The following is a 27094-nucleotide window of genomic DNA, read 5'->3' on the forward strand; positions in this document are numbered from 1 at the left end:
CGCCCTGCGCGCCGCCCGCACGCCGCCCCTCGCCGCCCGCCGCCTGCGCACCGCCGCGCCGCGCCCCGCCTTCGCCAAGGAGCTCTTCCTGGGGGCGCTGCGGAAGGTGAGCGGCGGCGCGGGGCACGGGGTCGTGCCCGGGGCTCCGTCCCTCGGGGCGGGGAGCCAGGCCCGGGCGGCTCGGCAGCGCGGGCTGCCCTGGCGGGCGGGGGGACGGGCGCGCCTGCTGGCGGCGGGGAGCGACGCTCGGCCTGACCCCTCGGTGAGGGTGCTGTGAGGGGAGCGCTGGAGCTCTGGCTGTCGCCCGAGGTGCTGCCGGGCGAGGAGGCGGGAGGCGTGAGGTACAGCAGCGCCTTAACGCGGTGCCGCCTCGTCCGAGGCTGGGAGCGTGCGTGTGTCAGGGATCAGCCGGAGTGAGAGAAGTGACCCGAGTAAAGGGGCCGAGCAAGAAAGTCGCCCCAAGCAGGCCGCGTCCGGAGAAGCGCGGTGACGGCCGGCTGTCCTGCTCCCAGTTTGCGCCCGGAATACCGGGGTGCTGGCCAGGAGCGGCGTGGGACCGCTCACCGCTGTCCCGGTGACATTCGGCCGGTGGAACGCGCCAAGGGACGCGGTTACGGACCGAGCCGGGACAGTGTTACAGCGCTACATGGATTCCGATGCGAATTAAAGCTAACTAGTTTTCTTTTTAATCCCAACATGGCAGTACATTGGCAAAACTCGTGTTTGGTGAAGGGTTTTTGCGCCCTCAAAGTTCTTAAAATCTCTTTATTTCTCCCTAATGTTTTTGTTTTTTAGGTAATAACCTTCTAATTTGGGTTTGCTACGTAGCAAAGTTGAATCCTGTGGAAAAGGCTGTTTCTGAGCATTTTCCACAGTTCTTAATTTTCACAGTTTTTTAGAGTCTGGTACTTGAAAGGCATATGTTCTTGAATTTTGATTTCAGTTGCATGAATCATGTTTTTAAAAAAAAATAAATTTGCCTCTTATTTTAGGAAGAAGTCTTCCCTTATCCAGAAATTAGCAATGAAGAACTAGAGGAGATCAAGCAGTTTGTAGGACCTGTGGAAAAGTTTTTCAATGAAGAAGGTAGGGTTATTAGTTTCTTAGTCATGCAAGTGATTTAGTGATTATAGTGATTTAGTTACAAAAAAAGTTATTGTACTTTAAATATTTATCTTACGCATTTATTGCTGGTTGTATAGTGCTGCTGATTGTACAGGCACGTTCATTTATGGCTTTTTTATATGGAGTGTTTGAATGTTGATGAGAAGAAATTAATCTTTGAAACAGAAAAAATAAACAGAAAAAACCCCAGGAAGTTAAAGAATTCTGTAGAGGTAGGATTTGAAGTTGGTTTTAGTTTGGTTGAATAATGCTATTCACCGCTTCATACATTGTGAATTTTTTTCTGAAGATTTTTAACTGTCCTACTGTATTAAAACTGGGTTTAGCAAAATTCAGTAGAGGTACTCATAAATGATGATTCTTACAAAAGTAGTGAAAAAAAAAGCATTTATGGTTTTTTAGCATTAGAGTAGTGATTCTACTTGGGAAAAGTTGTATTAGCCATATGCATTCCTGATAGGGTTGCAGGGTGTTTCTTCTGTTACCAGAGCAATACATAAGCCAGGTCTAGAACAGTTGTAGAAAATTGATTTTTACAGACAGCAATTTCTGAGACAGTTAAAACACTGTCGTCTCAGGTTTCCTGCTGACAAAGATACTAGGTCTAGATTGCCAAACACCGCAGGAGTCTGAAGAAGCCTGTGTTTGTCACAGATAACAATTTGCGGGATCCAGGTAATTTTAAGGATAAAATTGTAACGTTGCTCACTAGACGGTAAATTAAGAATTCATGCAGATTGCATTTTTTAATTCTTTGTTCTGTTGGGGAACATCATTTATTGAGTAAAAAACTTTGTATTTAAGGGAGGAATAAAAATGTCAAATTATAGCATCTTAACCGAAGGTGGAAATTAGTTGTCTTTGAATTCACAGCTATTCCTGTTGAGCTATTCAGGGTGATTTATGGGCGGGGGGTGGGGGGGGAATAGGTTAGGAGAGCAGTCTTAAAGAATTAGAAACTTGACGTGATTGGCATTGGGTGAGGAGATTCATCTCCGTAGCGTGACAGTGTCCAGACACCACAGATTGGTCTCTATGGGCAGAATGGAGAAAGAGGCAAAACCCCACCTTTCTCTCCCCAGAACAGCTGATGGCATGCCACAGGTGTGCGTCTCAGGCTGTGTAGCTAAAAAAGTTAGTCTGGGGAATGAAAAGTCTTTTTTTCAATGAGTTTTCTTTCTGAATAGCTTCTCTTAGAAGAGCGTCGGAATGTTTAGTTGCCTCCACCTGTTGTATTTCATGTGGGAGTCACAGCGTCATTGAAGTTTCTTTAGGAAAGCACCACTGCTTTTGCAGAGTTACCACTTCTTGTGCTTGTGTTCCTTGTGCTGCCACTTACAGCCTTCCTGAGCTGCTTAATGCGATTCATGTTTGTTTTCACTGTCACAGTACGGAACAGCTCTTGTAATCCCCCAAGAATTTGAATAACTCGTAAAAACAAGATTTTTGTGATTAATTCGTGTGTGTACTTTTTTTTTTTTTTTTTTTAATCATGCCCTAGGCATAGTTCAGGTAGGAAATCCTTCTCAAGGCCAGGCTGGACGGGGCTTTGAGCACACTGGGCTGGTGGAAGGGTTCCCTGCGCGTGGCAGGGGGGTGGAACGGGATGAGCTATAAGGTCCCTCCCAGCCTCAACCAGTCTGTCATGCTGTGGTTCTATACTTCGCTTATTCTACCCATAGAATCTGATAACACGCACAAGCACAATCTGCACATGTAGAGTGTTTGAGAAAATTAAATAAACCCCAGATTTTTCCCACTTTACAGTCCTGTTCCTCTATGTGCCATGACTTTACAGCCACAATCAGTATTCTTGGGACCGTCCAGTTGGGTCTGTATTTTGACTTCAATGGTGTAATAAAGTGGGCGACGCAAGTGGAGTGGTGGTGTCCAGAAGAACTGGGACTTCCCGCTGCAACATTTAGGACTTGTCTGCGTGATCGTTATCAAAAGGCTAGAAAATCATTGTTTTTCGCTTTGCAGGGAGGAGAATGGGCTGCGGCAAACAGCCCCCGACCAACCCAGTGCCTTATTAATCTTAGAGAAACCAGCTGAGGGTTTGAGGCTTTTCCGACCACGAGAGGAGGAAGGCAAACAGGCCAGTCCGTGAGATCAGACTGAAGCCAGAAGGAGGACTTCTGGTGAAGTTAGGGGTGAGAAGCGTGTCTGTATCTGGTGCAGCAGGCATTGTGTCTTTTCTAAAGACTCTTCAGAAGGCTGGAGGAGAAGTACAGCAGGGAGGGATGAGGCGCTCCAGCAGCCCCCTTCTCTGTAAGTTATTTCAGTTCTTCAGGTCTGGGCTCTCAGACAGATAGTTAGGTTAGAGATCATACTGCTGCTGACTCAGAGCACATAGAGACCTTGGCTCTGATGTGAGAAGGCGGCAGCCTCAGAGGATTTTTCTTTACGAAGAAACAAAGTTTTAAATCATAAAACCTTTTGTATTTGTAGTGGACTCTAAGAAGATTGATCAAGATGCGAAAATCCCACCTGAAACTTTGAAAGGACTGAAGGACCTGGGTCTCTTTGGCATGCAGATTCCAGAGGAGTATGGTGAGTAAACGATCACAAAAAGATAACACAGGAGTCTATATGAAGCAATGCATTCTGGGGTTTTGCACGATGTGTCTTCGCTGTCCTATGTGTCGTCCTTTGACTTCGATGTCTGAATTAGGAGCTGAGGCTTCCTCCCTCGCTAACAGAGAGGTGCAGGCACCAAGAATGTCTGTTGGCTGCGCAGGGAGCTCTGCGTACTCTTACACCTTGGGCGCCTGAGTCAGGTAACTAATTTTAGATGGTGTGAATTCCTCTTGGCATAGCATTTCCCTTTTTGTTCTTTGTTTGGATGCAGCAGCGTAGCTTGACATGCTGCAGGACTTGCAGTTCTTGCCGGTGGATCCTAAGGTGGTACTGGGTCCAAACTCCAGTGTCCCACGGAACTGACCTATCAAAGCTATCCCCTGCCATGGGCAGACAGGGATGTGGTTGCCCATACAGAAGTGTGAAAGAACAATGTCTGTTTATTGGAAGCAGAGCTTCTGTGTAAAATCTTTCCTATGCAATGCGGAGTTTATGTCTTAAAGGACATTACAGTGCCAGTTGAGATCAGAGACGACATTTCCTCAGTGGATTAACCTTTAGACCTGCAAAGGAATTTTCAAGAAAATGGTAATCTTATCCTGATGCATAAAATAAAAATTGGGATGGAAACTCATATTTTGTATAACGTTTATAAAGAAATAAGATCCTTGCATCATCTATTTTCTATTATAAGAGAAGATGACTTTGAAGAGACCAACTTAGAGGAAGACAAAACTGTTACCATCTGCAGACCATAGTTTCAGTGGGGAAGATACATTGTTTCACACTATGCTCTTCAAAAATTAGGTATTTGATTATGGTAATACTATATAAAGCTGGAGACACACCTCAGTTTTTGCTTGGTTAGTTATTAAAGTACTATTAAACATTAAAGTCATGCTAAAGTAATATTAAATATTAAAGTAATATTAAATATTAATGTTAAACGTTTTTCATAGCATTTCTGTTACACATTTTTTGTTTATTGTATTAGGCAGCTTAACTAGTGTTGTTGTGCTGCACTAATTTCAGTTCTTTAAATACAGTGTTTGTATACAAATTCATTGAAGTTTATCAGATCACTTGCATGTACTGTAACATGGTGTGGTCTCTGCTGATTAATTAATGGTTAATGCATTAGAAATGTTATTAAATATTTTTCATGGGTATTCAGAACTAGGCAGGGTGATGTGAGAGTAAGGTAGAAAAATGGTTTGTAAGCTCTTTGAAGTTTTTCTCTTCAGGATAGTGTCTGGGGAGGAGAAGGATCTGAGCAGAGCAGCTGAACCCAGATGGGAGAGAGAGGTGTGTAGGAGTTAAGAAACACACTGGAAGAAGACAGGAGGTTAGCGTCCACTGGAAAGAGGTGTTGGAAGCACCTAAACAGAGGACAGGACTCACAGCGGAGTGTTAGGAAGCATCGTGGTGTTGGAAGTGTAGCTTACTATTGATTAACTAGAAGTTTCCCTCTTTGTTAAGTTTAAGAGTCTCAAAGGCAATGTATTTGACTTCAAAATCATACTTTAATTAAATAAAATGTTATTGGTGTTTTGATCTTGTGTGGTTTTGAAGCTTGAGAAATGATGTTCTCTCAGCTTCCGGTTTGTAAAAGGCTGCAATCCATTCAGCATACTTGTAGAAAATCAGTCCTGTTGCCTCGTGAATGTGTATGCTGGATAAAAACCACAAGATGGAAAGCAGTCACCCTGCTATAAGCAAGCTACTTTTTTCTGCACCATAAAAAACATGCTTCTAATGAGGTTGTTTCCCATTTCCTGTCTTTTCAACCTTCTGCATTTTTGTTGGTGCTTGGCATATTTTAAAACTCTGCAGTTACATGTATTCAGTGCTTCGTGCATTGCATGGTGGTGTTCATAATGGTTTGTAATAGTGGTGTGTGTGCTGGAAGCATTAAAATGCAGAACATTAATGGGAAAAATGAAGCTCCTGTAAAGCGTGGAAGAATGGCGCTCTCTAACTTGGGGATCGCTGGAATTACTGTGCGCATCATCAGTAGTCTCCAGGCTGAGTCCTGAACCCAGCACTGCTTAGGAAGGGGGAAAGAAGCAAGAGCGTATAGATGGGAGGAGTGCAAGTTTTAATTCGTGTCAGCATGCTCTGAAGGAGAAGGATGTAAGAGGCAGTGCTGTGAGACTTGTTCTTGTGTCTGTTCGGTATACGTAAAGCAGTAGGACTATTGAGACATCTGCTGAAATAAGATGTTCGTTAGCCTGACCGCTGTCCTGAGTAGAAAATTATTAACCTGCACAAAAGATTATCTCGATTAAAGTTGTTTATTCAGCAGTAATATATAAAATACTCTTAAATTGTGGGGAGCAGGGCTTCTAGTCCTGGTGACATGAAGTTGCTGAACACTAGGCTCATACAGATGCAGCTTTGATTTATCCTACTTCTCTTCTTTTCAGGCTCCTTACAAATCATCCGTATCTGCAGCAGCAGATAACAAAATTCTTCCAAAAAGGATGTGCTGGTGTCAAGTCTGTTTTGTGATATGTTCACATTTTTTGAGTAAAGATTTTTTTTTAAGTTTTGTATTTTATCCTTCGTTAGTACCAGTCTGGAAGTCTGCTTGGAGCTGTTTTGTGTCAGTTTTGTTGTCCGGCTCATTTTTTGCCCCGTGGAAATGTGGCCAACGCGATTCGTGTTCTCCTGTAAGCACAGCAGTTCGCAACAGAGCAAATGTTATACCAAATCTTTTACCATTTTCACGTGCAGAGTGTTCTAAACAAGCTTGTTTTCTTGGTTTATGCTGTATCTGCTGTGTGTGCATGCACACTTGAACACAAACACATCTGCTTCTGAACAGAACTAAGGTCAGCACAACTCATGCTTATTAAAAAAGTTACTGTTTGCACAATGCGTTCTTCTGGCACAGCTGCAGCAACCTGGTGTGTGTTTGTGGACGTGCTGTACCCAGTCAATACGAAGATCCTCCTCAGTTAACTGTTACAACCTTGATGTTTCTGTGCTTGAAAGGGATTTTTGCGGGAGAAGGGGCAAGTTGAATTGTAAGGTACCTACTCAGAATAAAACGTAGTATTTATTGCAGGTGGTCTTGGTCTATCAAATACCATGTACGCACGTCTGGGAGAAATCACTTCTTTAGATGGCTCTATCGCAGTCACGCTGGCAGCTCATCAAGCTATTGGGCTGAAGGTAATGCTCCTCTTCTATGCCAAGTAGTTCTACGTGACTTGCCTAGAAAGGGTGAGGTGAAGTGTGTTTAAATGTGGAGTGGGGGTGTAACAAAGAAGAATTACTGGTGAAGGATAAGTTAGGTGGAACGTGCTAATGTCAGGTTGCTTGTTAGTGTTCCTAGCACCCTCTGCCAGTGGCTCAGTGTCAGACTTTCAAGCAGCATAAAGACTGAATATGAAGTACACAAGAAAATTATTAGTCTGGGAAACATTAAGTCAGTAATTATTTAAAAAAAAACCCCACACCCTTAAATGATCCCTTTTTTTAAAAAAAAATTGAGCAAACTTGATAAAGCGGGAATAAATACTGGCATAAATAAATTATCAGAGGGCTAAAACTGTGGGGAGATGGGACAGCCATGCAGAGAATTCATAAGGGTGCAACTTTTCGTAGCTGAAAGAGGCTGCATGTTGGGGTAGCTTAGAGAAGAAAACTTACCCAAGATCAGTGTGCTATAGCAAGCATGTGAATTTTTAACTCATTGTCTGTATAATACAGCCTCGGGTATCTTTTTTTAGTGGTGGATGGATGGTAGTTGTCTGAAGCTTGAAATAGCAGTAAGTTCATTAGAGCAAGAAAAAATTCTTCATGGTACTGAGCAGGCAGTGCTAATTGAAAAGAAGTATTTATTCCTCATCTTACTTAAAATTTCGTCGTCTGTAGAACAGGGCTGGTGAGCTGAGCTGATTTGTAAAGCAGCCTGATGAGAAATGTAGGGTAACACACACCTGCTGTTACTCTCCTGCTGTGGCCAGTTTGGGTCAGCTGGGGTTAATCCTGACTTTATTGAGTGACTGTATCTTGGCTACTTAACCATTGATTATTTAGCTTTGTGGTGTATTTCTGTATTTTGTTTGTCCTTCGTAAGAAACCTGCTGTGCACAAAATAAATACAACAGAAATAATTAAGTGCACCCTCACAGAATGCTGTTGAACGCCTGTGTGATGAAATAATTTGGAACCTAAGTAAATCGTGATTAGGAGCTTTGAAATTTGCTGCTTTTGAGGTTATTAAAATAAAATTATAGTGGTAGTAATGAAGGTGTGTGACAAATTATAAAGGAAGGACTGTCTCGGTGCCTTTCAGAGCAACAGTGAAGTCTTCGCTTACAGCATAAATTCAGTGAAACCCGCCCTAGAAGGCAGTCTTGAACAACTGTGTGATGATAGCTTTGACATATTTTAATGTCTGATAAAGAACAATGTCTGTTGATTGTTAAACTGCCTTGTTGTGCCCTAGAATTTGCAAATTAAGCTTCTTGAACTTGGTGAAGCGTGTCAGCTTCATTTCATTTTACACAGGTTGATGCTGAAAAGTTTTCTATTAATTCTTTATTTAGGGAATCCTCATTGCTGGCACTGATGAACAGAAAGCGAAGTACCTGCCTAGACTGGCATCTGGGGAGCACATTGCAGCTTTTTGTCTCACTGAGCCTGGAAGGTACTGGTTGTGTAATCAGAAAAGCTGCAGAAAGCACCAGAACACTAAAATAATCTTTTTATTATTTTCATCTTCATTACAGTGATTGGTTAATATATTAAATCTTTATTATTTGGTGCCTGTGGCTTCAGGTTATAGGTCTTTTAAAAAAAATAAATAAAAGGTACATTTGAAATCATGTAATTCATCTTTCCCCAATATGCTGCTCATGGCAGTTTCCATGAAATCACTAACCATTGTTCCCATCCCAGCAATTCATCCACTTAATTTCTGGCATTACCAAATATGAATTGAAAGGCTACTTCGTGCTATGTCAGAAATAATGTGCTGTGACTGTTCTGGGATGCTTTCGGTTCTTTTTCCAAATTACAGAAGCCTGTGGTAAAGGAGCTACCAAAAATAATAGCAGGATATTTTGGTCTTTCCTTAGGTTTTAGAAAAGGTAGCAGCAACTGCATTTCAAAGACGTTACGTTTAGTCATTGACTGTTGCTAATGTTGCAAATTCTGTTAATGCAGAAGAGGTGGAGTTTTCTTAAAACCATACAGGCAGATGGCTTACTGCGTGATTGTAAAGGGAACTGAGTGAAGGACTGAGACCACTTGAATGTTTGGAGCTGAATCTCGCTTGTCCGTACAAAACTATAGTTTGAAACTGCCCTTTCTGAATTCTTGTCTGCTAGAATGACTTGCAATGAGCATTTGATTTACTTGCTAATTTTCGTGTTGCTGTGATGTACATACCTCCCAGCCATCAGTGATGGTTTTTATTCAGGAGCCCTAGGTTGGGTTTTGACCCTCTAAAAGCTACCCCACTCACAGGTAAAATCTAACTAGCGCTTCAACAAAATGATCCGTGTAACGGACTTGGAAGTAACTCACAGGAAAATAACAAGGGCTAACAGTGGTCTGCAATTCCTCTAACATCTTTGTTTAGCCCACTAGTACTTAAAAAGTTGGCTAGTCTTAGTAACTTTAACTTCAGTCTTCTTAGAGACCTTAGTCCTAGTGCACAGAAATGATCATTTTTAGAACTGAATTTTAGAAATCTAACCCTATTAAAATACGAGCTGTGATCTGGCTGTTCCAAGAACTGCACGGCTGTCTTCAGCTGAGAGCCCGGAGTAAGCTCTTGGGGCATTTCGATTTGTGGAAGAGGAAGCTTCCTCCAAGGAGGTGTTACATTGTGTAGTGAGTTGGTGAGTCAAGAAAGGCCATGAACTTTTAATTGCAGAATGTAAACTTCAGTTGCTTTGTTGTAATTCCCCTGCCAATTTTGCTCCTGTAGAAGGTATTTGATGTGCCCAAGCGCTCACTGATAGACACTGTCACCTGTTTATTTTGCACTTCCCTTGAGCTTTTTTTCACTTTGGATGTAAAACCAGGGTGGGAGTTTTTGAGGAACAACTTGGACATTTTAAACTTGATTGTGTTTTAGGATGACAGTTTCATTGTATGTTCACGTAGCTCAATGTGTAGCTCAAAAAAGTGGCTTACGTGGCATTCTGAGCATTCTGGTCAGGTTGTAAGATAGATAACACACGTGTTAATCAGCAGAAATGTCCCCTCGGGTAACTTAAGTAGGTTTCTTCAGAGCTGTTGAATCTAGTAAGTTCCTTTGTTAGTTAAAAACTAAAATCTATGTACAACTATTTAATACAACTGTAAACATTCCTTGTTAAGGGATGGGAAGAGGGAAAAGATGTAGTTTTGTTTTTTAAAGTATGTTTCTTTCTTTAAACATTAATAACTTGTTTGCTTTTTAGTGGAAGTGATGCTGCGTCCATCCAGACAAGAGCAACCCTCAGTGAAGATGGGAAATACTTCTTATTAAATGGCTCCAAGGTATCCACTCCCAGACTGGAAATACGACGGGTTTTTGTTACAAGTTCATGGAAGGCATCGTTGCCTTTTGCAGCACTGCAGTCAGTCGGTTTTGCTAAGTAAGAGGCTAGCTTGGCAGCTGCGTCAGAATTCTGAGGCTTTCCAGCTAGTGAAGAATGACCACGTCAAAAAGACACCCCATGTCAGTGCAGGGCCAGAGAAAGTAGAAAAGCACACTGTCTGGGGAATGACCTCCACTAAGCTCTTGGTGAGAAAGACAGGAAAAGTCACTCTTCCGTTCCGTCGCTGTATCCCTAGCGCACAGTGTTCAGCTTCAGAGAGGGTTGGTTAGTTAGTTAATTAGCTCCCTCTGGGACAGCATGGGTGAAAAGAAACATAAAACCGTGTTTTCCCCTCTCTTCATTCTTCCTGCCGGATTTTGTAGTTATTTTTTAAAGGAAACTTGACATGGAATTGGAAATAGGGCTGCTCGGAACAGTTCTGCTGAAAGAAGCAATGGCAAAATACAATCTTGAAGAAATGTAGAGATGTTCTGGACTCAGCAATATCTGGTACATTGCAGACTTGGTCTGTAGTTGTCATAGTCGTCTGCTGGGAGAGGCCGTACGTATGTGGCCCGATCTGGAGAACTTCTCATCAAGAGTTGAAATAACTTTGGGCAAAGTGGGTCTGCAGTCTCTATTAGCCTTGTATCCCTCACGTACCTTAAGTAGCAGGATGTACGAGCTCTTGTGAAAATGCACCATGGATTTTAATTCAGTTCAAATCTATGTTACAACCTATGTTTTTAGTTGCTCTAAACTTGCCATTCTGTGGTCAGCTTCCCTTGGAAATGTGTTGACAAGAGGCAAAGCTAGTAGCAGAACACTCACCAGAATTCCAAGGGAAGAAGCAGCAACTTTTCACCACTCTGTGTTATGAAACACTTAAGAACAGTGCTCCCAACATCAGAACAAATATATTCTTTATACATCTTTCCTCTCTCCAAACAGGTCTGGATATCAAACGGTGGCCTTGCTAGTATTTTCACCGTATTTGCTAGGACAGAGGTGGTTGATAAAGATGGACAGCTAAAAGACAAAATCACTGCTTTCATCGTAGAGCGGGATTTTGGTGGAGTCACCAATGGGAAACCTGAGGATAAGTTAGGCATTCGAGGATCCAATAGTAAGAATCACTTAAAATTGTTAACAGAAATTGTTTTACTATTGTACTGTTTAAAATTGTTTAGATCATCTGAATTCATAGGCAAATCCAGACCTACTCCATATAGCAGTATGTTTCGTGTTTCTTTGCCTAGCTTTTCCTGCGAGTCCTTCCTAATAAGCGATCCGTACTGTATAATTCTTTTTTGCACGTGTGAAGCTTCCCTAACTATGCAGTGAAATAAATTACTCGGAAGATTCACTGACCAAGTAGCTTTAATCGAAAAGTGAGTTTTCACAGGCTCTTCTTAAGCTTACTGGTGGTTACAGTTTGCCACCGTCTATCATTTGGACTTGACTGCTCTGTTGGTTCCTTAAAATAGAGACGAAACTATAGTTCCGTGTTTATGCAATGTACAGTAATTATATTTTGAATATTTTACATAAGTAATTGATGTCAGCTACAGTGTGTTCCCAAATTCTGACTTCTTTGGCAAAGCATGTGTAATTCTGTCATAAACAGCGCGTTAGGAAAACTCTACTTCTTGTTACAAAACGAGTCAATTATGTTCCTGAATTTCTTTTAAATATTTCTGCATAATAATTCCATAGCTATTAACTCTGTGTTTCAGCCTGTGAAGTACATTTTGAAAACACAAAAGTGCCTATAGAGAATGTGATTGGAGAAGTAGGAGGGGGATTTAAGGTAAGCGCTGAAGAATAACTGCTGATGATTTTTAAAAGCCTGAAAGAGACCTTTTTCTTTTTCTGTGTATTGAAGTTTCTTTGTTGCTAGTATGAACATTGCCAAGCTGAAGAATACTGGAGGACACATTTCTCCGTTTACCTTATGTGCTTTGTATTAATTGGTTTCAATGACACAGTGCATGAGCGTGCTGTAATCTCAGATTTCTGTGTATTTCTTCATACAGGTGTAGAACTGGTTCTGCTGGCTGTTTGGCTCTTTACTGTTTTTTGTGGTCTACTGTTCTCTTCAGAAAAGGGAGCAACATTTTCAGCAGAACTTCTGGATTTAGTCAGGGAAATGTCTCCCGCTGTTTTCTGCAGCCAGACTTGTGGATTACGTAGAAAGGGAGAGCAAGAAAGGAGCATAACAGGAAAGGTTTGAGGAAAGTCCAGATCCCGTCCAGGGTCCCATGGTTGTCAGATGGTTTGCCAGGGTCAGGCTATTGCACAAGAAAATCATGGGAGCAGTACACTGAGAGGCTGCCTCTGGCGCTGGCGCCTCTTCACCGCACCAGAGAAGCGTGACAGCAGTAAAGCTAACGCTGGGCACTGCTGTTACAGCCTTTTCTGGGAGGCTGACGTCTGGATTTGCAAAGCTGTTCTTCATGGTCCTTCTCAGCTTTGTTACTGCTTCTGTAGCAGGCAAGTCCAGACCCAAATGCTAAATGAAATAATTTCATGTAGTAAACATATTAAAAGGAGATTTTGATTATTTCTTCTTCGGATTGTTACCACAAATTAAAATGTAGGAACAATGGCTTCTCGCTAAATTTCTTAACAGTGTTTGAACAGGGTGATGGAGCCCTGGCCCAGGCTGCCCAGGGAGGCTGTGGAGTCTCCTTCTCTGGAGATATTCCAGCCCTGCCTGGCCGCGGTGCTGTGCAGCCTGCTGTGGGTGACCCTGCTTGGGCAGGGGGCTGGGCTGGGTGACCCACAGAGGGCCCTGCCAACCCCGACCACTCTGTGATGCTGTGATTCTGTGAACGGAGTCACCCATCTTTCTCTTGTTAAGAAACAATAATACTAGATTTCAAAGTCTATTTTTGTACATAATTGATCTGTATTTTGTTTCTACTCCTTTCATTCTTCTTCCCTTTTCTTGTACGTTGCTGAAAGGTGTCTGAAGCAGGAAAGCATCCAGCGCAGGTCAGCTGCAGAGAAGGTTTTTATATTTGGCTGTTGTGTACACACATTAAGCAACATTCTGTTTTTCTTCTTTGTCTGATAAACTTTGGCAATGCTGTCTAGTTTGAATGTTGTTTGTCTAGTTGCAGGTAAATACATTTTGATCTACTGTTTACCTTAACATAGTTTGAATAGAGGATTACTTCCAGGTCCCTGGACCATCAGTATCTGAAAGCTGTTTCAAATACGGAATTGGCTGTAGTAGATCACCATAAAGCCTCGTGTTGCAGCATTATTGCTGGGATGCTGAACGCTGTGGGACCAGCACGTGGCGAAGTGTGACAGGGCCCATGGGAAGTGTATGCCAGCAACACATGGTAGCAGTGACCATTGTGGCCGAGGGAGAAGTTCTGTGGCTCCAACATTGCCTAAAACCCTTTCATTTTCCTCACAGGTTGCCATGAATATCCTAAACAGTGGAAGATTTAGCATGGGCAGTGCATCTGCTGGAATGATTAAAAAATTGATCGGTGAGTGAACTCGGTGTTCTGGATTGCAGGATGCCATGCAAAAAAATGATCTGCATAAGGTAGATAATGCCGTTAATTTGGAATAGTAGCACAAGTCTTGATCATCACATCGTTACATTGTCAGTCATAACATGCTCTGACTTCTTTAAAACACTAAAATATTTTTATTTAAAATTTTTATTAATAGCCTGCTTACAGTGTTTTCACACTGAAGTTTTTTCAGTTCATATAGTGGAAAGTTATTGCCTCTACTGAATTTTTCTGAGGTAAAATGAGAATAAGAGAATAGCTAAGAGAGTAGCCTATATACTGTTGCCTTTAGAAGGTATAATCTTCCATAAAACCTCCTACTTGAATAAGTGGCTCAAAGCTTATACACAATAATAAGTAATAAAATTGGTTTCTACTAACAGTTACCCAAAATAGAAACAGAAATCGCTCTGAAGCAGTCGGCACTGAAATGGGCCTTCTCTAAGAGCACAGGTTCACACCCCGGGCTGTTCTTTAAAAGCCTGTGGCACGCTGTCCCCAGGCGTGCTCGGCACCGTTTTGGGGGTGCTTTTCCCCAGCCCCTGCTCCCGGAGCAGCGAGGGGTTGCTGCGCACGGGGTGGAGCGTCCCGCCAGTCTGCGGAAAGGCCCTGCCGGCGGGAATGGTCTGCCACGGTCAGAGTGCTGCTCTGTTGAGATGGACTGTTGTTTTTTTTCTCTTTAAAGAAATGACAGCCGAGTACGCTTGTACCAGGAAACAATTCAATAAGAAACTGAGCGATTTTGGATTAATTCAGGTAACGAAAAATGAAAAGCTTGAATCTCTGTGCTTTGTATTGACTAAATGCAAGGACATAGATTATGTTGGGGTTCTGTTGGCTGTACTGGTTTAAAAGAATTGCTAGAGCTATGAAATTTGTGTGAACTTGGCGCAGACTTCTGTATACTGACCACTGAAATGTCTAGAGTGAGAAATGTAATGAATAAATACATATTTCTTTTCTAGATTTTTCATTATTGTTTTGCAGTAGTACTTTTTATTAGTCAGTATTTGATAATATCTTAAATATAGGAAAACTGCAGTTGTGCTCTTAAACTTTAGGCGTGACGCTGGGGTTTTGCATCTGAATTACTGTGTGATTTCTCGCATTACTGTTTGACAGGAGAAGTTCTGTTTTATGGCTGTGAAAGCGTATGTAATGGAGAGTATGGCTTACCTCACTGCAGGGATGATGGACAGGCCAGGGTTTCCAGACTGCTCCGTGGAGGCAGCCATGGTCAAGGTAATTAATTCTGTTGAAAGGCTTGCCTGCAGCTTTAAGCTAATACAGTCTAACACCTCTCCTGTTTGTCAGTCTGCATTCCAGATTGCTGAGAGGCTCAGCTATTACATTCAGACACATGATACAAAAACCTCAGCTAGGTGAAAAAAATAGACATTACTGTTTTCTCTGTATCCCCCAAACTATTGATCGCCTTAGATTCAGGCTTCTGTCACCGTACGAAGTAAAAACTGCATCCAACGGGTTTGGAGTATCATGGTCCTCTTGAACTCTGTTTTTGCGTGGCCTCACACGGTGCCAAGAGTAAAAAAGACACTGGTTTATATTTCCAGCGGGAGGCCTGGCTAAGGTGCTGCTGTCCTGGCTTTAACTCGGAGCTGGTTGCACGATGCAGAGACGGAGCCAGGCCCTCCCTGCCGGAGCAGCACTGTTGAAGGCCTTGCCGCGGCGTGGGGCTGGCGCTGCGGGCTGCCAGGCGCCCTTGGGGAGGACTTGTGGATTTCCCACCCTTGTTGGTGGTCCCTGACGGTGTGGTCAGTTCAGAGGAACTCGTGTGGTGGTGAATCCGCGCAGACGAGAAGGGCTCCAGCTGACTTTCAGTTTGTGGCGGGCACTCTCCTAGGAACGTGTCCTTATGGAGACGTTTTGGTGGATTGCAAGGAAACCATTTAAGTTTGACCAGATACACACCCTGAGCCATGAGGATACTGTTTCAGGCGAGCTTTTAACAGGACCACTTTAACAGCAGTACAAAATATTACAGCAATCTCACGTAGATACAGTAACGCAGCAATGCTTTCTGTATTTACTGTGTAGCACGGTGATTAAAATACTGTTCAATGGCAGGTGTTCAGTTCTGAAGGCGCGTGGGCTTGCGTAAGCGAAGCACTGCAAATTCTCGGAGGCCTTGGCTACATGAAAGACTACCCCTACGAACGCTACCTCAGAGATACCAGGATACTGCTGATTTTTGAGGCAAGTATGGACACACTGTTTTTACATTAAACTGAAACTCACGCTCTCCCGTTCTGTAAGCCTGAGCCAAAACCCGCGTCGTCAGTTGAACAGGCCTGCGTTTGTTTCATTGCAAAGTCTGATAGAGTAAGACTGAAGAACCAGTCCCGTTTTCTTTGGAGATACGGGTAGTACTTTCGTATAATAAAATAAGATAGGATGGCTTTTATAGACTAGCCGCAGAGCGTGAGTTGGAGTAGGAACTGGCACCAGCTTCGCCTCTGAAAAGAACAAACTGGTAATATACATATACAAGGTAGTGCCTCTGCAGTTATATATATACACACACTGGTGGTGTATATAGAGTTTCTTAAATACTTAGAAACTTTCTGGATGCTTTTAACAAAATAGACAGCTGTTTTAAATGCACTGTCATGGGAAAAAACAGCCCCAGTTTGGGTTTGTTGTCATTCTGAACAGGCCAAAGGATTCTAAATCAGCATAAAGGCCTAAAACTGTTGCAGCTGAGCAGAGGAGCTCCTCTGTTCATGTGCAGTGAATAGCATTGCCGATGCTGGCTCGTGGTGAAATGGGAGGGCTCGGTCTGCCTAAGCAAGGGCCTTTGGAGAATGAAGTTGGCCATCTTGCTTTGCAACAAGCGTATTTTGAAACATTTTTGCTGCTGCTGTTCTCATGTATCTGTACTAATATAAGCCGTAGGGTTTGGTGAGAGGTATGGGCAAAATTTTAAATAGATTTCTCTAATAGGGTTTTCTGGTTCTTTTGCTGCTGCTTCTGTTGGTGCCTAGGCTTGGGTAACCTTTCCTCTGGTGTGCTTCTCGCAAGTGAAGTAGGGAAACTCACAAAAGATCAACTTAGAAGTTTAATTAACTTATCGGTGTGCATTTAATTAAAAAAAAAAAAAAATTGGCTATGAAATTTGTTGTTTCCAAGCTGGATTATCAGTGACCTTTCATCTGTACATCTCAGTCAGACTTCCAGACTTGGATGGACCATTTAGAAGTGATGGTTTGCCTCTGGGTGTCAGGACAGCAAAGATCTCAGCTGCAGACTAATGCAGGCAAGAATTTTCAAACTGCAGTTCAGTGCCTAGCAGTCACCCGGCTGCTCTGGCAAACGTCTCGTGTAGGCAGGAGGAGTCAGTTCCAATACTGATGAAAGAGCAAAGCCAGCCAACCTATAAGGCCGTCCTTCTGCATCCTGTGGGGTCCGATGGTGATGAGTCTGATGGATGTTCTGAATCACAAAACCAAACCCAGGTGTCAGGGGTGCGTTCTGGGCTGGTTGAAGCAGAGAAGACCTTTCACATCGGACAGGTATCAGGGAGTCTTGTTTAAAAACCAGAACACCATTGGAATTCAGGCGATTTTTCTCGCTGATCCCAGCAGTTCTATAGAGTGACTCTTTTGTTCCGACAAGGGAGTTGTGCTTACGTGGTCACTGATCCTGGCGTGCCTGTGAGGGACCTGCAGGCAGGTCGATCAGCGCAAGTTAGGACAGCAGACTTGTCCAGGATCTGTCTCCGTCCACCGGCACCAGGCTGTGCTGTGTGTGTGCCCCGCCAAACCCTCCTGTTTAGTCCTCCGAACAGGCGAATTCTGCGTCTTCGGGCCGTAACCGCTCCGTCTCTCGGCCTGTCGTGGGGGCATTGCTGTTCTGACACCGAGCCAGTACTCGGGGTGCTTTTCATCTGCGACCAGCCTTCTGTGGTTTGGTCTTTATTCTTCAGCCATCTACTTTAAACAATCAGTCATATAATGGGTTCCCAGACATCAAATGGTGCAGTATCGTCTTAATTTCTTGGTCCGCATTTGCTTTCCAGACAGGCACGCTGAGCAGTTTTACAGCTATTCAGATGTTCCCTTACTGGAGCAATGCAGAACTTCCTTTGTACTCAAAATGCATTTAGTCTGGTTTCTTTTTCATTGTGATACATACGTGTGTTTAACAAGGAGAGGCTCAACCCAGCTAAATGAAATCAGTTCGTAACTGAGATAAAGCCAAAGACAGCGAATACTTACGGATGGATGAAGAGTAATCTTTTCAGACAAGAACAACAGAAAGGGAAGACTGGCAAAACAGACCTTCTTGGAAAACATTCATGAATATTGCAAACTCTATAGTTAAGTAAAGAACCTGCATTCAAAATTATACGTATACTTTAAAAAAAAAAAAAAATTTGAGTATTTTGTCTTTGCTGCCTGCTTCCAGTGTCCCTGTCCTCTACAGCCACATGGCCTCTACCTCCCCAGCTTCTGCTGCTGCTGCAGGCAGCCTCACCTGGGGGTGCAGTTTCTGGCAAAAGAGTGTTATCTTACGAGTCCAAACGCGTTTTAGAACCTTTCAAGGAAAAGCAGAGCACAAGTTATTTAGCCATTAAAAGAAGTGGCGGGGGGGGGAAGTGTGTACAAAATATTAGCACAGAATATCTAGATTTTTTTAAACACTAAACATGCTTTGTACTTGACACTGACTTTATGTTATGTTTTTTACAGGGAACAAATGAAATTCTGCGAATGTATATTGCTTTGACGGGCATGCAATATGCAGGCAAAATCTTAACAGACAAAATTAAGTATGTTCTTATTTATTGTTAATAGTTTTTAGTAAACTAAACGGAATCTCACAACTCTTTAACTATAGATAATAGGGGAAACTGTAGGAAAAACCCCACAGTTGTTTTTCAATGTATTATCTGTCTGAAAGGTAGTTCCATGTTACAGGGGTCTTTTTTTTCTTTCTTTTTAATTGGGTGTTTTATAGATTTAGGAATCTTGGTCTTACTGTATTTTATCGTATAATTCCAGCTTGTGTAAAATTCTTTCTTACAAGACCAGTAATTAAAATTCTATAACTGAAGATTTTATACAAAGTTTTATTGGTAAGACAGCTGTATTGTACATTGAGTACATACCCTGGTCTCTGGAATTCAGTGTATTTCTGAGAGGAACTGAATATGAACCACGTCATGTACTTTTAAGGGCATATAATTGGTCTTCAGGCTTCATGGTAAAATGGATCTCTTTTGATGATGCATAGACAAACTGCAAGTGTTTTAGTAAAGCATTTAGAAGTTGAGCTGCTTATCTGAACCTCCTGAAACTTCCCTCGTGAACCAGGAACTGGCCTTTAACAGCTGTTGTTTACCCACCATTTTAGAGAAATCAAGAAAGGAAATGTGGGAGTGGCACTGGGGGAGTTTCTAAGCAAACTTCGGGACATGATGGGCAGAAGAGTGGATTATGGGCTGGTTGGTGATCGCGGAGTGGCGCACCCCAGCCTCCAGGTAAGGGGCGCGGTGGGCACGGTGCTCTTCCATCACACCCAGGCTCTGGTCTTCCATACGCGATTGCCTGCGCTGCCGCTCACAACCCGATGCCCTGCTCAGCAAAACAAAGCGAGTGCGTTGGAACAGCGAGATCCACAGATCTAAGCCGATGTGTGTGCCGTTTCGGGGGTGAGGACTTAGGTTATAGATATCATATGGGTACATATGATATACATATGTATATGTAACATACATATATATGTTTTGTAATATATACACACATATATACAATCTACAACATTGACTGGACAAGGGGTAATGGCTTTAAACTAAGGGAGGTGAGATTCAGGCTGGATATAAAGAAGGAATTTTTTACGCTGAGGTTGGTGAAACCCTGGCCCGGGCTGCCCAGAGAGGCGGTCGATGCCCCATCCCTGGAGACATTCCAGGCCAGGCTGGACGGGGCTCTGAGCACCCCGATCCGGTGGAAGCTGTCCCTGCTCACTGCAGGGGGTTGGGCTGGGTGGCCTCTGAAGGGCCCTTCCCACCCAGACCGTTCTGTGATTCTCCATGTCAAGGGAAAGTGAAGACTGCTCCAAATCTTACCAAATCCAGGTTTTTGTCCATTTTAGTAATTTACATAAATTGGGCCTTCACAGTATTGAAGTCTTTGTAACGGTCTGTTGCTGCCCTTCATCTTAAACTCAGTTACAAAACTGAGGTTTTTTTCTGAGTAATAGGAACGCAGTTTTAGGTAAGAATTTCTGTGAACTATATACACATACTACCTTAATCACTTAGTAAATAATTTTTATGACCAAAGATGAAGGTTCTGTTAATAGAAAAAAGGTATGTTTTCCTATGATGTTTTTCGTGATTTGAAAAACTGTAACGAAATGATGTTTACTGCTCTGTCAGTACCCCTGTCCTCCAGGCCAGCTATTCCAGGCACACAGGTAAGAGGATTTGCTAGGACTTGCTAACTCTGTTCTGTTCACGTAAGGGAGCTTAACAGCATGGCACCTCCTTCGGGTAAACCCGCTGCGTTCTGCAGTGCCACCAGCCGATGTCGGCGGATGGCTTTAACTACAGCAGCTCTCACCTAGCTGACACGCTGGGTCTGAATTTCCTTGAAATAGCTTCAAGCCCACTTACGTGCGTTCGTATTACAAGAACCAGCATAATAAATTAGCTGCGTTTATGAATTAATAAAAGCCAAACATGACACTGGAAATTTTCTTTCTACTTAATACCACAGTTTGAGACTGCTGGTGAATTCACACAGTAGTACCAAATCTTGGTTTGCAGGGTTTTTCATAACCTGCAGCACTTAGAATAAGAGTTAGGTTTGCTGTGCAGAAATAAATACTGCATAAAAATTTTTCCAACTGTTATTTGCGTAAGTATAAAGACTATACTGAAAAGTTACCAAAAGGAAAATTTAGAAAATTGTAATGCCTATTTTATAGAGAAGGAATGGTGCCTGTCTGGCTTTCAGCAGCAAACTAGATGAATGTTAGAAAAAAATAGTGCTTGCCAAGAGAAAATCTAGTATTAGTTGGGCTTCAGGAGACCAGGGCTGCATCTAAACAGTGATTTTTTTTTTTTTCCCCCCCTCGAAAAAGAATCAACATTTTATAATCCCATTCCTTTTAGGTAAATAGGGAAACTTTTTAGCTGGTAAGAAAAGATGTTAAATGCTGAAAGATGATCTTAAAAGGGATTTCTGGTCAGTGAGTAGAAGTTGACAATAAACAGTGCGTTTATCAGAAAATGGAACTGCCATTTTTTCAGCGAGGGAAAGTCTGTTCCTGTGGTGGGGCATGCGCTCGGGGGCTTACGTCATTGTTTCCTTCAGTAGACTTGCGTGGCTGTTCAGCGTCGCGTACGTTGTTCCTTCGTTTTGATCACTCCGAATGGATCCCAGACCTAACAGTGCTCTGCTACGCTCCCGTCTTGGCCGATTACAAAAGGAAAGCTAGTTCTGTGCGGTAGCTGAGGATTCTTCCCTGCTAAACCCAGCAGCAACCCTGGCCCCGGCGGCCCGGGTCGGTGCGGGCAGAGCCGCGGGAGGCAGCGTCACCCGCAGCAAGACCTTGGCGTGTTGGCGGGGACGCTGCTCACGCAGCCAGATGGCCTGGTCTGAGGGGCCAGGGCGTGCTTGTGTTTTACCCTGGAAGACTACTCAAATGGTTGTATTTTCGGTTTCGTTTTATAGGAAAGTGGCAAGAAACTTGAAGAAAACATTTATTATTTTGGAACTACGGTGAGAGGCTTGCTAAGTAGGTTTGGCAAGGTAACTATTATTTTTTCTGTTATCTTTGTTATTGAATGGTTTATTCTCAACTGGTCTGGAATCTAGAGCGGACTATGTGTATGGCAGGAGCCAGGACTTCCTTTACACAACACATTTCCGTTGAATGCAAGAAAACTCACTGAAATGCTATATTCGATACGATGGACAACCTATGTTTAAAGAAAAACACAAACCCAGCCCACCAGTCTTGGTGAATTCGTTGTTTTTTTCTACCTCTGTAGGCACAAGTCGTGCCTGCTCCAGTGGCTGCTGTGAGCACTTTGCTGCGAGTGGTCGCTGGAGCCCTTTGCCCTGCTCCCAGATGAAGAGCTGTACCAGCAGCTTTCCAGTCCGTGCTGTTCACCCGTGTTCTGCAGCAGCTGGACCTGTACTTACGCCGTGCAAAGTGGGGTGGTTAGAAAGGGAGAGGCTGAGCTTCGAATACCCCGTGACAGTTCATCTGCTGTGTTCTGAGAATGCCTCTCAGACTGGGCCCCACCACCTTCCACTTTACCCGATACAGTTTCTGAACAGGCTTATTAATACCTTCATGGCAGTGAGTGGCACTTACCAGAGTGGTTTCCAGACGCAGCAGTTTGGCTGCAGCCAGAAAGCCCGTGAAAAGGCGGAGCACAGTTAATCCAGTTAACTCTCTGACTTAGGGTAGAAATTCTATGTGACAACTTACCTGTCTGTGCTAAATAAGAATGAACCTGAACACAAAGTGCGAAGAAAACGTTTGGTTAAAGTTTTAAATTGACAAACTATGAGCCAATAATAATTTTTACTCTTCTAGACGATAGTGGAAGAGCAGTTGGTTCTGAAGAGAGTGGCCGATATCGTCATTAATTTGTACGCCATGGCGGCGGTTATTTCCAGGGCTAGCCGGTCTATCAGCATCGGGCTGAGAAACCACGACCACGAAGTAAGTGTGCTTCGACAGCCGTCGTACCCCCCGCAGGTCTGCGCTCCGCGGTTCGCCTCGACGAGCCGACCTTCCCCTCGGCCCTGAAATGGGCACGAGCGCAGCGCTGTCCTGAAAGCGTGCTCTGCTGATGTCTCAGGCGCTGCAAAGCCTCGGTGACAAACAGCTTTCATTACACTTAAATGCACACTCTGCATTTGTTAAGAATTTATATCTGCCACTGCAGGCTCTCCCGTAAAACCGGCGGCGCACCAGAACCACACCAGTTGCCTCTCAGGCACCCTACATACACATTGCATGCTATCGAATGGTTAAAATAATTTAACACGTGCAGACACATTTATGAATGAATTACACAGTTACACGTCCTCTTACACCTGCTAGTACCGTGCAGTGCTTCCCAAACTCTTCCCGTGTAATTGTTAAATAGTAATGTGTAATAAGAAAAATATTTTGTCAATAGATTTATTGACAGTGAAGTGAGAGTTTGACACACGGTGGCTGTATAGTAGCTCACTTAAAAGTTTCGTGGTAACAGTTACAGGATGCATAAATTTGCTACAGCAAAGTGTTAGGCAAATCCGTATTTGTGGGTATTCACTGGCCTTGAGACTTCATGTTTTGTGTATGTAAGCCCCTTCCGGATTTATCACCAAAAATGTCTTCTAGGCAGTTCTGAGCGCAGGGGTCGTCCCAGCTCTGACACTCGGCAGCTGCAGGGAAAAAATAGCAGCGAAGCTCTCGGCATACATTGCTAACTCGCAGGGCTCCGTCGTCGAGAGACGAAACCAAAGAAACCAGACTTCCAGACGTTCCAGTGAATCCGTCTTTACTACATTGTTTTGCTTATGAAATTCATTCATGAGTTTTAAACTGATTTTACTGCTTTCTCAGGTGCTTCTTACAAATATCTTCTGCACGGAAGCATATTTCAAGAATAATTACGCCATGGCTCAATTAGAGAAATGTAAGTTCTATAAAGTAATTTTTACACTCTTACGGCTTTCACAGTTTCTAATCAAAAGTAGGGGGTTTTGATGCGGCCAGCAGAATCATTTTGCTCTGCTTTTAGCTCAGATGAGGAACAGAACTGCCACCAGTTGAAAATAAAGAATCTCTTCATTGAATAGATAAAACAAACGGCAGGCATTCTTTTTTCCCAGCTGTGAGGAGGAATAGAAAATCTATCGGTAGCAAATGCTCCTGTAAAGAAAACAGTAGATAGCAAGCAGGTATTTGACCGATTGGGCTGACTGCTGGCCAGTTCGGCATTTGCTCTGTGAAACTCTCTGCAATAATTGGTCTTATTTAGAAGATAATGTTAAATTATTTCCTGGCACTGCAGCGTAGACACTCGCATTTGTATTCTAAACTCCTTTTCAAAAGAAATTTGGAGAAGCTGTTTATGGCACTCGGCGCGCCTTCCTTCCGTCTCTCCGTAGATGCAGATGAAAATCTGGACGACTGCATTAAGAAAGCTGCCAAGCAGGTCCTGGGGCAGCGGGCGTACACGTGTTCCCACCCGCTGGAGCGGACCTTCTGAGTGCTGCACTGCACCCTCGGTTTGCCAAGCGCAACGAGCTGGAGGTGTGTGACATAAAAATTCCAATCACAACGTCATATAAAGAGGATAAATAAAGACATTTTATTTAAATGTCAAGTCCTCGCATGCCGATGTGTGTGCGCCTGTCTCCCGCGCAGACAGCTGAGGTTTGCACGGATGCGTTTTCCCAGGGAGGGGCTGGCTGCGGCAGCTGCCCGCTCGCCTTTGGACAGGCACAGAAGGCCTTGTGGAATCAGAGGACTTGGCTTGGAAGGGGCCTTGGAGGTCGTGTCCGCAGGGCCAAGGCGCTGGTTACTGCCCCCTCCAGGGGAGTTCCGAGGGGCTCTGAGGGCCGGGGGTCGCTCACTGTCTCTCGGACCTCTCATGTCAATGTCTTTCCTTGTATTTAAGCGGCCCCTTTGTTTTATTTTTTTAAACAAGATAAATGGGGGGGGGTGTGTAAATATAAGCTGCTATTTTCGTTAACAAACCTTAGCAGATAATAGATTTTTCCTGAGTGTTATTCACTTGATGACAGTTTATGCATTTTTTTTTCCCCTGCCCTTTTACCCACCCCCAAACATAATTCAGCTACCACACAGCTGTCCCTGCGAGGCCAGGTTACCCAGCGACACGTTGCAGGTGTCCCCGTACTGGTCCTTGGGAATTACCTGCTGGCCAGATTGCATGAGGAAGGCAGTTATCTGGGGTCACGGGTACGCATCACCGATTCCCTGCGGGCTGTGGAGGGTGGGGATTCTGTTCCCCAGGTCACCCGTCCCCAGAACCCCGTGGCTCTCGCGTCTCGCGCTGGAGAGGGCGTTCCTGCTGTGCGAGGACGGCGGGGTGTCCTGCTCTGGCAGCTGCTTCGCTCCTGCAAAGAAATGGATGTTTACAGCCACGTAACCTGGAGCGGAGCAGGAGGACTCGGTTAAGCTGTATCTCTTCAGCTACAAATCCTCAGTAAATGGAGTTGCAGGGGGTTGGGTGGGGTTTGTTGTGGTTTTTTCCCAGTTCAAGATGTTTACTAAACACCACTAAATCTGTAGAATACTGGACTGCGGTAGCCAATGAGCTCAGCGCTTCGATCAGTCGCTGTGACTGTGCGTTGGGTTGTTGCTTTGGGCTACACCCGAAGAATTGAATTTATTGACCTAGGGATTTACTGCTGCCATGCCTGCACGCTGCAACCCTGGCAGGCGCCGCACCGAGCCCCGCGGCCCCGCGCTTGCTGTTTCGGGCAGTTCGGTTGTCTTGAAAGCTGCACCTTGGAGTTTTCCGAGCTGCTTCTGCTCTCTGCTGTGCCAGGGACAACGCTCTTGCACAGCATCAAGCTGTGCTGCTCGGCAGGGGCTGGGACGAGGCCGCGGGCGAGGCCGTGCCACCTTCCCAGGAGGAAGGCACCGGGGTCCCGGGGCTGGCTGGCCAGCACGGCCGGGCGGTGATGGGCTGCGGCGAGGAAAGCTCGGCCGACACAGGGCGTGGGGGGGACTCCGAGTGCCATGGGCACGCAGGTTTGAATTCCCCGAAACATGGGCAAGAAAAATGAATGTGTTGCACTCATAGACTGTTACATAAATGAGCTCAGAGCATTTACACAATCTCAGAATGTTCGGGGTTGGCAGGGCCCTCTGTGCGTCACCCAGCCCAACCCCCTGCCCAAGCAGGGTCACCCACAGCAGGCTGCACAGCACCGCGGCCAGGCGGGGCTGGAATATCTCCAGAGAAGGAGACTCCACAGCCTCCCTGGGCAGCCTGGGCCAGGGCTCCGTCACCCTCAGAGGGAAGAAGTTCTTCCTCGTGTTCAGCTGGAGCTTCCTCTGCTTCAGTTTGTGCCCGTTGCCCCTTGTCCTGTCGCTGGGCACCACTGGAAAGAGTCTGGCCCCGTCCTCCTGACACCCACCCTGCAGATATTTATAAGCATTTATACAGTCCCCTCTCAGCCTTCTCTTCTCCAGGCTGAACAAGCCCAGCTCCCTCAGCCTCTCCTCGTAGGAGAGATGCTCCAGTCCCCTCACTATCCTCATAACCCTCTGCTGGACTCTCTCCAGTAGCTCCTCATCTTTCTTGAACTGGGGAGCCCAGAACTGGACACAGCACTGCAGATGGGGCCTCACTAGGGCAGAGCAGAGGGGGAGGAGAACCTCCCTCGTCCTGCTGGCCACACTCCTCTGAATGCACCCCAGGATCCCATTGGCCTTCTTGGCACCCAGGGCACGCTGCTGGCTCATGGTCACCCTGTCATGCCGCAGCACTCCCAGTCCCTCTCCGCAGAGCTGCTCTCCAGCAGGTCAGCCCCAGCCTGTACTGGTGCCTGGGGTTGTTCCTCCCCAGGTGCAGGACCCTGCCCTTGCCCTTGTGCCCCTTACCTTAGCAGACAGGCTCCTGGCTGGCAGCGCAGCCAGCTAATGCACCCACTGCTCGGACTCGGGTGGCCTTACAAGCCCCTCGCTGAGGTCACACTTTATTTTTTAAATAAATAAAAAAAACAATACCCCATTATGTGCAACGTTTGTGCTTCAGAAACCTTTCAGATACAAATCACAAGCTGATCCATAGTGTTAAGCAAAAAAAAACAACAACAAACGAAAAACCCAAAACGAACAAAAAGCCCCCACACCAACCAAAATCCCCACCTGCCATGGTTTCCTGCCAAAGGTGTCCGCAGAGCGTCGCAGCCCTCAGGGGGTTTGCTTGCCTCACGGGCGAGCAGAAATACTCCAGAGAAACTGTCCCAGTAATCAAATGGCTGCTCCAGGCAAGAGCTGAGAGACTGAACACCCTCAAAAGCCTGACTGGAAGGGGAGAAGTGACGCGCTGGGTCAGATTAGGTACCAGAAGGCTAAATAAAGCACACGGTTGGAGAGCCAGGCCAGCAGCTGGAGCAGGTACAGGAAGCCTGCATGGATTAAAATTTAAAAAACTTTTAAGATGTCCATGTTTGCTTTTATAGCAACAAGCATGTCCTGTTTGGGCTCCGCAGCCTGCGCCCAGGACCCGGCGGTTCCCCACGCTACTGCAGCAGGGTAAACTCAGGATTACCTCAGTCACTCCAGAAG

General features: G+C 44.6%; 1 protein-coding gene and 1 long non-coding RNA gene across 2 annotated transcripts; one reads left to right on the plus strand and one right to left on the minus strand.

Annotated features, from left to right (window-relative positions):
• ACAD9 (acyl-CoA dehydrogenase family member 9) lies at positions 1-24146 on the plus strand. Its single transcript, XM_075433273.1, has 18 exons — positions 1-106; positions 993-1086; positions 3577-3678; positions 6776-6882; positions 8265-8365; positions 10131-10209; positions 11202-11376; positions 11987-12060; positions 13681-13756; positions 14472-14542; positions 14909-15028; positions 15875-16003; positions 18499-18578; positions 19163-19289; positions 21490-21567; positions 22364-22492; positions 23387-23459; positions 23935-24146. Exons 3-18 carry the CDS (start codon positions 3657-3659, stop codon positions 24033-24035), a joined length of 1542 nt encoding a protein of 513 aa, XP_075289388.1. The 5' UTR covers positions 1-106; positions 993-1086; positions 3577-3656; the 3' UTR covers positions 24036-24146.
• A 12-nt stretch (positions 24147-24158) lies between these two features.
• LOC142362767 (uncharacterized) lies at positions 24159-26814 on the minus strand. Its single transcript, XR_012765281.1, has 3 exons — positions 26672-26814; positions 24707-24909; positions 24159-24452 (listed from the first exon to the last, which is right to left on the minus strand). It is a non-coding gene; the product is annotated as an uncharacterized LOC142362767 (long non-coding RNA).
• Between the last annotated feature and the right edge of the window lie 280 nt (positions 26815-27094).

This window comes from Opisthocomus hoazin, chromosome 11 (genome assembly GCF_030867145.1).
Source record: "Opisthocomus hoazin isolate bOpiHoa1 chromosome 11, bOpiHoa1.hap1, whole genome shotgun sequence".
In the NCBI taxonomy this organism is placed as follows: domain Eukaryota; kingdom Metazoa; phylum Chordata; class Aves; order Opisthocomiformes; family Opisthocomidae; genus Opisthocomus; species Opisthocomus hoazin.

Excerpts from the sequence above, each read along its gene's own strand:
- ACAD9 (XM_075433273.1), top strand. The coding sequence starts at position 3,657 with ATGCAGATTCCAGAGGAGTATG. Across the intron at positions 14,543-14,908 it reads GCGATTTTGGATTAATTCAG|GAGAAGTTCTGTTTTATGGC; the intron begins GTAACGAAAAAT and ends ACTGTTTGACAG. Across the intron at positions 15,029-15,874 it reads TGGAGGCAGCCATGGTCAAG|GTGTTCAGTTCTGAAGGCGC; the intron begins GTAATTAATTCT and ends GTTCAATGGCAG.